Source organism: Gnatocerus cornutus, chromosome 8 (assembly GCF_029298725.1).
Source record: "Gnatocerus cornutus isolate USDA-ARS CGAHR chromosome 8, icGnaCorn1.1, whole genome shotgun sequence".
In the NCBI taxonomy this organism is placed as follows: domain Eukaryota; kingdom Metazoa; phylum Arthropoda; class Insecta; order Coleoptera; family Tenebrionidae; genus Gnatocerus; species Gnatocerus cornutus.
In genome coordinates this window covers 10,884,844-10,895,747 of record NC_142240.1, presented here as the reverse complement: position 1 = coordinate 10,895,747, position 10,904 = coordinate 10,884,844, and the positions used below count along the sequence as shown (strand labels likewise).

The window sequence follows — 10,904 nt, the reverse complement described above, 5'->3', positions numbered from 1 at the left end:
ATTTTACTATTTACCATCATTGTGCTGATAATGCTAATAAAATACCCCATAATGCGGGACCTCTAATGGTAAAAATAAACCCCGATAAAACAAAAAACAAAGACAAACATTGTAGCGCCATGTGTTACGCATATGATAAATGAGATTCATATCCCGAAGGAACGAACACTCACTCATCTCAGTAGTTCAAAATGCATTCCTGTATCATTCTGGGAATTGTTTTAGTCATTTGCACCAGTGTCACTAGTGATAAAATCAATCTAGAGACGTTAAATAATTACAGTGAGTTTTTGAATTTCGGAGTGAAAAAACTAAAACTGAAAAAAGAGTCTCTGGAGAACTCTATTATCAAGTCCAAAGTTGACGTCCTCGGGGACATTTTCAAGCAAAATATTGCTGGCCTAAAAAACTCGGGGAAATTAGAACTCATTTTTCTTATCGATGGCTCATCCAGCGTTGGAGAGGACAACTTCAGGAGCGAACTCAAGTTTGTTAAGAAATTATTGAGTGATGTTACGGTTGATTACAACCACACAAGAGTTGCTATTATCACTTTTAGCTCATCGGTGGTAAGTTAGCAAAGATCGGTGTCCCTGAACTAATTGATTTTATCTCATTGATTCCAAATACCCTAGAAAAAGTAGATCATGTTCCTAAATAAATCATGAATTAAATATTAAGCAAAAGTTCATTTTCTTATCATTTCGCGTATTCAAATTGTGAGACGCTGCAGCATTTTAATACGTGACGTCAGAATCGCACCTCAACCTTCAATATTAAAATTATTTTTATTACGTCAGCAAGGATTTCGTAAGCTTTGTAAAGGTCATTACTTTATGAAAATTCACACGTTTGTTTAACATTTAGTTTGCAGAAGTAAATAGGGGCAACCAAAGCATTTCTAACTGTAAGAATCCACCCCTTTGGTCAAAATAAAATGGAGAATGGGATTACAATCGGATTAAAACACAAAAAATAATCTTTTCATTGGTTGGCATTATCATTCAGGAATTATTATCAATGTAGTTTTTATAACAAAAAACAGGCAAATCGACCAACTCGAGCGTTTATCGCTTACGCAACTTTTCATTGGCTAGAAATCCACAATGTTTATAGGATTGAAAAAAAGCTATTCGTTATTCGTTCAAACGTTGCGTTTATTGCCGCAAAAAACGCATAGAACCACCCAAACCGAGCCCTGCATTGCTTATTGGTCCCCATGTTAATTATAATTATTATCATGTCATCATTTGAAGGAAAAGAATTATTAAAACTGGTAAATGCAGACCGTTTTTTTTAGGTAACCAATATTGACCAAATCAGCGAACCGCGCAAAGAAAACAACAAATGTTTCCTCTTGAATAAGTTACTGAAAAAAATTGACTACACTGGGGGCGGAACGTACACTCAGGACGCTTTCAAAGTCGCAAAAGTACGTTTTGTAAAATTTTGGCAGTTATCTAAAGAGCTTTCTAGGAAATCTTTCAACACAGTCGTAACGACTCCAAAAAAGTGCTGTTTTTGATAACTGACGGCTTCTCGAACGGTGGAGACCCCATTCCTCTTGCGAACGACTTGAAAAAAGAAAAAGTCACAGTTTTTACCATCGGGATTCAAAGTGGTAATTACAAAGAACTATACGAGCTTGCGTCATCTCCAGGAGAATTGTATAGTTATTTATTGGATAGTTTTCAAGAATTTGAAAGTTTGGCTCGGAGGGCGTTGCATGTCGGTTAGTACCCAACCATTACATCACTTTCTAGTACCAAGTTTTTTAGATCTGAAAAGTGGTGATTATATACCATTGGGTATTAACAGTCCTTGCTCCGGATTATGCGAAGATGGAGACTGTTGCGATAAAAATGCTCTATGCACCTGTGGAACCACCACCGGACATTACTCTTGTATTTGTCAGCCTGGGTATTATGGAACAGGCCTCCGCAACTCGTGCTCGCGTGAGTATGCCCTTCGTATCATTTAAATAAACTTATATTTAGCTTGTCCGGTGGGGCATTACTCCGATGGCCCCCATCTATGCCGGCCTTGCCCTGACATGCACCATACGACTACACCTCCAGCGTACAGTGTTGATAGTTGCACATGTAAATCCGGATATATTCCCACAAAGGACAACCGCTGCAAAAGTAATGATCGTGTCATTTTACCCTGAATAACTGCATGCATTACAGTTTTAAAATGCCCAAAGATGTCTACTCCCTCTCATGGTTACTTTGTCAAGAAACGCGATTGTGGTAACGTCCTTAACAGCGCTTGTGGTGTTCGCTGCGAAGTTGGGTACACTTTGGCAGGAAGCAGTATTCGCTTATGCCAGAAAAATGCAACTTGGAGCGGTGAACAACCATCGTGTCAAGGTTATCTACTCTAATGAATGACCACGTGTCGTAACAATTCTTTGCAGTGAAAACTTGCACGAAACTGACACCTCCAGCTTATGGGTCAATGAAATGTATACATTCTGATCTTGGTATAACTTATAATGCTACGGAGGAAAATTTTCCTGTGGATACAGTTTGCACATTTAAATGCCAGGACGGCAAAACTTTGATCGGCTCAAGTCAACGAACTTGTTTACCTTTAGCGAGATGGGACGGTCTTAAAACGTCGTGTAAACGTGGGTAACGACCTTTAGATGAACGTTTTGCTTATTGGTCTTTGCAGAAATTAAATGTCCAAAGCTACCGAGCATAAACAACGGGAAGATCGAACCTACGTCTTGTACTATCGGGAAACAGTCGTACGGAAAAAAATGTAAAATCGTTTGTAATCCAGGATTTCAAATTATCGGGCCTGAGGAAAAAATTTGTACTAGCAACCATGGACTGTGGGACACTCCCATCGATAGTACCATCTGTAAAGACGTGGTATCGCCTGAGATCGTTTGTCCGAACAATGTGACGGGAAGTACTCTACCAGGAAAGAAGTTTGGGACTGTTACTTGGAACTACCCTCAAGTTACCGATAATACAGACAGAGATGTTTCAGTGTGGATGAAACCCAGCATCCGGAACATCACCGGATTCCAATTTCAGATCGGGAGGACGCAGGTTACCTATTTTGCTCAAGATGCCTATCAGAATCGTGCCAAGTGCATCTTCTTCATCACAATTGAAGGTTATATTTGGAAGATCAAATAAAATTTAGTAAGATGACTTTTAGATGATGAGCCACCGACGTTTGAAGATTGTACGAACCCACCAACTTTCCTAACAGTAGAAATAGGAGGAGCTAATGTCACTTGGGACGAGCCTAGTGCTTTAGATAACTCAAACAACGTCACAGTAACGGTACCATATTTTTTTTTGCAGTGATCGAGATGATGATTTCAGGTACTACGGAGCCATGAGTTTGGATTTTTTCCTGTCGGTACCACGACAGTGACATACACAGCGATTGATGGTTCTGGAAATAAAAATGCGTGTTCTATCAATATCACCATCGAAGGTACAGTCATGTCCTGGATGACAACAAACTGTAAAGTTTTCTTCAGATGCCCACTGTGAAGCTCTGCTGGACCCCATTTACGGTCACAGCGATTGTTCTTCTCTCAATGATGGAATGCAATGTGTTATAACCTGTCAGGAGGGTTACGCTGTACCTCTTGCCCAACCCCAAGATTCTTTGGACGAATCTGTTAATTTCATGTGTAACGACTCGGAGTCTGTTTGGTACAACCAAGAGGGTCTAATGTTCCCGGAATGCTCCGGTAGTATTATTTTTAATAACGATTCCCAATAATGGTAGATTTTAGTCACGGAAGTCCCACAAATGGTGGTACAAAACGGTACCATCAACATGACATCAAATATCGACAGTTGCAACAACACGGAGAAACTCCAAGATGTAAGTCGTGAAGTTACCTAACTCAAACCAAGCTCGATTGTTTCAGTTGGAAAACGACATCAAAGTGAGCTTACAAGAGACTACTTGCGAAGGTAATTGCACAGTGGATACGGACACCACTTGCGAAGAAAGCGAGGACGAAGAAGAAAGTAACATCATCAAAAGAGATACGACTTTTGAAGAAGTCCCCCATAAAAACACCAGCAGACGCCGGGCCAAAAAGAAACGAATCAATGTAAAGTTCCAAGTGAAAGGAAAGTACCTCAATCATACCGATGAACCCGAAAATCTTATCCTGGGGACCCAAAACATTTCAATACATTACAGCAAGCCTAAGTTTATTTGCCCGCAAGGTTTCGTTCCACGAAAAAATAGATGCGGTAGACTTCTTCACGTTCTTTTCTTCCAATAATCTGACTGTTTTAGTGCAATGTCCTCGAGGAACTTTTCATAATATCACCCGTAATAAGTGTCAGAGTTGTTCCCTTGGTACTTACAACGAAAACTTGGCCCAAATGGAATGTAAATCGTGCCCTTTTCACCACTCCACCAGAAAAGTCCACTCCAAAAAACTAGAAGACTGTAAAGAACAATGTCCCCCCGGAACTCACGCTCGCAAAAAAATCATTCGACAAACCCGTCGTCATCAGAACATCACCATCGAACGCGCGACTCTTCGCCCCTATTGTCGTTCTTGTAATGTCGGTTTCTACCAACATCAATACGGCCAGATGCGATGTCTTCCGTGCCCGAAAGGTTACACCACGATGACTCCAAGAGCTGTGAGTATCAGTCAGTGCACCCCTACAGCTGCGGAAATCTGCACCAATAACCCCCGACTCTGCAACTCTGGGAAATGCGTCCCAAACAACGAATTTCAGTATTCTTGTGAGTGCCCAAAGAACTACATTGGTTCCCATTGTGAAAAAAAGGTGACTGGATGCGACTCAAATCCGTGTCTCAATAACGGCCTTTGCAAAGAAATGGAAACTAACTACGTGTGTCTTTGCCCCAAAGGCTTTTCAGGAAGCGTTTGTGAAAACGCTGAAGAAAAATGTCTGTTGATCTGTTTGAACAACGGAACTTGTCATTTTAACGAACCCGATGAGTACTTCTGTTGGTGTCCTCCAGGGTTCGGGGGAGATTCCTGCGAAATTAAATTGAGTTACTGCACCAAGAATGTCTGCGAGAATAATGGTAAGTGCGTGGATGAAGGAAACGGTTTTCGCTGCGATTGCGTCGGAGGGTTCATCGGTAAACGTTGCAATATTTTACCTTGTGACTACCAACCATGTAAGGGTAACACCATCTGTGTGAACAAATATGAAGAAGTTGCAACAAGAAACAGCTACAGGTAACGTGAAATTAAACTAGTTTGACACTAAAACTGAGTTTTAGTTGTGTTTGCCCTGAAGGCTACACAGGCGAGTTCTGCAGCGAAGAAATCAACTCATGTCCGCCTTGTTTAAATGGCGGCACATGTTCAAATAAAACATCTTATAAATGTTCTTGTCCCCGATTTTATTATGGCGATAGATGTGAATTCCAGCGTCGATCCGACTACGTTTTGCACTTCCAAAAGTTCTCAACCACGGATTATGTGAAACTCGACGGTTTTCCTCGGAATCTAACCCAAATTACAGCTTGTCTTTGGATGCAAACACGAGATAATGTCAACTACGGAACTCTCCTTTCTTATGCAACTAGAAATTATGATAATGCTTTCACATTAACGGATTATACCGGGTATTTTCTTGACCCCAATTATCGCACGGTTTGACATTGGCATTTTAGCTTGGTTTTGTATGTAAATAACAAATATGTTGTCACCGATGTTCTGCTCAATGATGGACTCTGGCACCACATTTGCGTCTCCTGGGATCATTCCAAAGGGTCCTACGTTTTGTACGTTGATTCTCAGGTTGTAAAAAGCGGTGAAGGTCTAGCGACAAACACTAAAATTGAAGGTAAAAAAAGGGATTAAAATCCAATGTTTAATAGTTGTCGTAGGAGATGGCAATATGGTGGTTGGCCAAGAGCAAGATGTTCTCGGAGGACGCTTCAGCCAATCGGAGACATACGTTGGTAGAATGGCCCACATAGATGTATGGTCGAGACGCTTAACAAATGAAGAAATTTCCACACACATGAATGCTTGTGTTAATTTGACTTTCGGAGATGTTTATGGTTGGCCTGATATACAAAACCATGTCAAAGGAAACGTCCTCATTGAAAATTCAACGTTTTGTGGAAAATGTGACGATCCCAAACCACTATACAATGGAATGATCAACATCGTGGACAATGTCGCTTATTATGAATGTTACAAAGGCTTTTATTTGAGTAGCACGCACTTTAAGGATGGTCGGAAGTGCACCAAGGCGGCGAAATGGGAGGGACTTTACGAACCTTATTGCAAAAGTAAACTGTATTATCACCAGTAAACACTAAAAACCGATTTTTTCAGAGGTGTATTGTGGTTATCCCGGTTACGTGAGAAACGGTTATATTATTGGTACGAATTATTACTTCCAAGAGAAAATCAGTTATAGGTGCCACGAAGGGTACAATCTCGTGGGGAACAGTACTATTATTTGCTCGGAAAATGGTTTTTGGTTCCCGGAAAAACCATATTGTGTTGGCTTGCAATGTACCGCTTTCAAAAAGCCGGAAAACAGCAATTTGGTAATTCTGGCTGAACACAGTTACGAGGATTTTGTAGAAAATAAGTCGACTTTCGATATTGGAACCCAGGTTGAGATAGTGTGTACCATCGGAGCCAATTTAACTGGCGAAAATGTGATCACGTGTCAAGAAAACGGTAAATAAAACAATTTGATCAGCAAAATCAATTTCGCGGTTTTAGGGACTTGGGATTTTGAACCACCACAGTGTATTGTACCAACCACTGTGAAATCTCTCAGTTGCGACATTACCAAGGTACCATCAGCTCCTGATAATGGTTATATCGAATTGGATACGCTGTATGCCGTTGGTAACGGTACCGGAGAAATCATCGAATATAAATGCAGACGTGGTTACAAACTCGTGGGTGAAAATACCACGACTTGCATCGTTGATGGGTACTGGGCGGAACCTAACGTAACCTGTGTCCGTACGTTACCACCCCATTTTCGGGTAATCAACCCATGATTTACATTACAGCGATCGAATGTCCTGCTCCTGTGTACGAAAACATGGTAATTAAAGAAGGAAAATCCGAGGGAACCTACCATTATGGTAACATGATAAAACTGGACTGCATCGAAGGATACAAGATTTTCAATGATGGAACAACGCGTTGTTTAGCTAGTGGACGTTGGAGCCGAATGCGAGCTAAATGTTCAAGTAGGTTAACTGACTTAAGTCACTTTCTTTTGCTTAAACGGATATGGGAATACCAAAGTGACAGAGCAGAGTATGAGCAAGAACTCCAATAATTTTTTTGGTTTTGTAGAAAAATCGTGTCGTAAACCGGCGGTCAAAGAGGCTACAATAATCTCAGGAAATTCCTATCTTTTCGAGGACCAAGTCACTCTTATCTGTTTCAACAAAGGTCAATATGTATTAACCTGCAACAGTACCGGGGAATGGGTGGGTGATAAAGATACAAGCTGCTAATTGTGTCCATGTATTACCAACTGAGATTCAACAAAATAGAGTAGGATTCAATGGGTTTCCTCCCATTTACGAACTTCGTCGACGATTTTCGTTATGTAGTTATCACAGACACGGCAGCAACCGCCGATGTATTTAACGCCCAGATTTAGCCAAGTTGGAATGTATTCTTCCAATTTCTCGCAGTTATTGTCCCAACTATAAAAATACGTTAAAAAATAATCATGTGTTGTTTGTTAATTACCCCAGATTTGGATCGTATTTTTCTCCACTGTTAGCATACACTATTAAGGGTATGTCTTTTATCTCTGTTAACAAGGAGGCAACAGCGTGGGGGGCTATACAATTGACTCCAACTGCGATTATTTGGTGGGGATTTGATTTGAAACACGATGTTGCGGCGTCTTTAAAATTGTCTCCATGAACAGTGGTGTCGCTGTCAGGCTAAAATTGTAATTAGATTTATTACAAAGTTCTTATTTTATCGTACCCGGCAGCTGAAAGACAGCCATGCTTTAATATTTGGGTAGTCTTTAATCAAATTGACTAATATCTGAGCTTCTTTTTTGCTAGGAATTGTCTCAATGGCCACTAAGTCAACCCCAGCTTCAACCAGCGCTGATATTTTAGTCTTATGGTAGTCTTTTAGCACCTCTTCTGCTGTTCTGTCTGTATAAAGACCATTATATTCAGAGCCATCGTGTAAATAAGCACCATAAGGCCCCACAGAACCGGCGATTAAAGGCCTGTTATCACCTATGATGTCATATTAACGCATTTTGAATGTCAATTACTGATTTCACCTTGCAGGATTCCCTGTGTTTGCGCTCTTTCAATGGCTGTTTTTGCCAAGTTTACTGATGTTTTGATCAACTTGTAGCTCTCTTCTTTTGAAAGGTTTAGGTATTTCATAAAACCAGGGATGCTGGCTTGGTAGCTGTTGGTTTCAATGATATCACAACCCGCTGAAAGACCAAGTTAGTTTTATTTTTACAACTTTAATGGGGTACCTTTGATGTAGTCCAAGTGCACTTTAATGACAGCCTCTGGATCACTTGCTAAGGACCTGGCGCTCCATAAAGGGTCCCCATCGAGGTTCTTGGATACGTATTTACTCAACTGGAAGCCAAAAGAGCCGTCCAGAATCGTAATTTTCTTATTTTGTCCTGACATGTCGACGGTTCACGTTACTTTAATAAAAGTGGTGTTGAAACACTGCTTGTAATCTCTATTTTCTGTTTACAATGAATACAATTCATAAATGTTATCGTGGTATTAAATTAAGCAATCTAAAAACTGATTGTTTTCAAGAAATTTAACAAATAAAAACAATTCTAGTGATAACAAGGCTGCCAATCAATGTTCCTAGAACAGCCCGGTTCACATCACGGTGAATCGAGTAGATACGGTGGCCGCATCTCTCTAGCCGAACAGAATGATGACGTCACAATCGCCCTGTAGAGAGGCGCTTGCATGAACATTTTACGATTATTTCAATTAAATTTCGCAGAAATAATGTTTAAACTTTTATTAACATATCAGAAAATTATACAGCGATTCCTTTCACTTTAGGGAAATACATTTTTAACCATTTCTTAGCTATAATTTAGCAGAAATATTTTCCTAGTTTTTTAACTGTTGTTACAATTTTTGTTTCTGTAACATGGTCTATCTGTTTTTTGAATTAAAAATAACAAAAAAACACGTAATAATAAAAAAGAAAAGTATGTATATAATACTAGTGTTGGTTTTTTTATTTTTTTAGCATTTTTAGATTTTATGTGTGTTTGTGATTTGCTTTTTGCCCTCGCATATTCTTCTTGACTCGTATTTAATCTTTTTACCTTCATATATGTGCGTTAAAAAAATATATTGTCAGCTTATTAAGTCGTTAAGTTGCTAAGTCCATTTCGAATTTTTTTAACCGAGGTCGAGATCTTATTTTTTTTTTTTTTTTGGGGAACGAAAATAGAATGGTTTTTAATTCTGAAATCATAACACATCAAAGGATCCAATGCTGTACTATTCTGTTATTCTTTTTGTAAAATTGAAAACGCATTTTGTTCAAAAATGGACTTAGCAACTTAACAATTTAAACCGACGATATGTGACAATAATGCTTTACAGCTTACAGCAGTGAATAATTTACGGCGTACAGTACAATATTTTGTTACAAAAATTATTAACAATACGTCGTACGAAAATGAGGCCAAAATGCATTTTCTAACTTGATAGTTTTGTAAAATACAATGAGTACGTTTTAAATGACCAACCGTTCTGAACTTTATTGTGTTTATTATTTTATTACGCGTTGATAAAAAATGCAAGGTGGCGTTTGATCAGACTAAACAAGACACTGTTTAGTCTGATCAAACGCCACCTTGCATTTTTGCTTGAGACTGCAAATTAATTTTAAATCTTTTCACAGTAAAGCCGTAAACAAAAATAAAAATATTGTTAAATCTATTACTAATGAAATAAAAAAAAATTAAAGAATTTCCAGAGGAAATTATTGCTACATATATTCTTCAACGCACATACAGGGTGATTTTTAAAAAACGGCAGGCGTTGTAAAATTTTTATTTATGAACCAATTTCAAAAATTTTAAAAAGAAATTAAATGGATTTTAATTTACTATAAACTGCCGATTTTAGAATTTTTCTAAATGTCTTAGTATCTTTTGGGCGATACTCAACTTTCTTATTTTAAATTGGCACATTGCTCATACCTTGGCAACGGTTGCAAATTTGCGTTAACGCAGTGACTTGAAATCGACCCGTAAGACATTTTGAAGCATTCTAAAATCATCAGGTTATAGTAAATTAAAAGCCATTTAAATCAATTTTTAAATTTTTGAAATCGGTTCATAAATAAGAATTCTACAACGCCTGCCGTTTTTAAAAAATCACCCTGTATATAAGAGTTGAAAGATTAAATACGAGTCAAGAAGAATCCGCGGGGGCAAAAAGAAAGTCACGTACACACATAAAATCTAAAAATGCTAAAAAAAATGAAAAAATTATAACCTAATATATTATCAAAACTTTTTTGTTTTCTTGTCAAAGCTGACATTTTTGGTTTAAATACTAAATAAACTTTTGTTTGATGAATACATTAATTAACAGAAACATTTTTTATTTAAGGTTTTGGTCCACTTTTTCTCTGAACCCCACAATTATAATGTTTTGTGTATTTCTCTGTGTATTCTAGTTTTAGGTCTTATATTTATGTCTTGTATAATCCTTTTAATTCATGGGTACCAACACTAGTATTAGATACATACTTTTCATTTTTATTATTATGTGTTTTTTTGTTATTTTTAATTAAAAAACAGATAGAACATGCTACAAAATTAAAAATTATAATAACAGTTTAAATAATATTTCTGCTAAATTATAGCTAAGAAATGGTTAGAAAATGCTTT

The 10,904-nt window shown here is 38.1% G+C and overlaps 2 protein-coding genes across 2 annotated transcripts; one reads left to right on the top strand and one right to left on the bottom strand.

Annotated features, from left to right (window-relative positions):
- Positions 1 to 176: 176 nt before the first annotated feature.
- On the top strand, positions 177 to 7,482 carry LOC148169754 (sushi, von Willebrand factor type A, EGF and pentraxin domain-containing protein 1-like). Its single transcript, XM_088044376.1, has 21 exons — positions 177 to 569; positions 1,301 to 1,432; positions 1,477 to 1,732; positions 1,779 to 1,955; positions 1,998 to 2,144; positions 2,190 to 2,372; positions 2,420 to 2,632; positions 2,680 to 3,132; positions 3,178 to 3,299; positions 3,348 to 3,462; positions 3,509 to 3,724; positions 3,770 to 3,861; positions 3,908 to 4,241; positions 4,288 to 5,215; positions 5,260 to 5,607; positions 5,656 to 5,828; positions 5,872 to 6,282; positions 6,329 to 6,682; positions 6,728 to 6,976; positions 7,027 to 7,209; positions 7,319 to 7,482. Exons 1-21 carry the CDS (start codon positions 192 to 194, stop codon positions 7,480 to 7,482), a joined length of 5,628 nt encoding a protein of 1,875 aa, XP_087900502.1. The 5' UTR covers positions 177 to 191.
- On the bottom strand, positions 7,480 to 8,863 carry LOC148169753 (betaine-homocysteine S-methyltransferase-like). Its single transcript, XM_088044375.1, has 5 exons — positions 8,490 to 8,863; positions 8,283 to 8,444; positions 7,970 to 8,235; positions 7,724 to 7,923; positions 7,480 to 7,677 (listed from the first exon to the last, which is right to left on the bottom strand). Exons 1-5 carry the CDS (start codon positions 8,650 to 8,652, stop codon positions 7,530 to 7,532), a joined length of 939 nt encoding a protein of 312 aa, XP_087900501.1. The 5' UTR covers positions 8,653 to 8,863; the 3' UTR covers positions 7,480 to 7,529.
- Between the last annotated feature and the right edge of the window lie 2,041 nt (positions 8,864 to 10,904).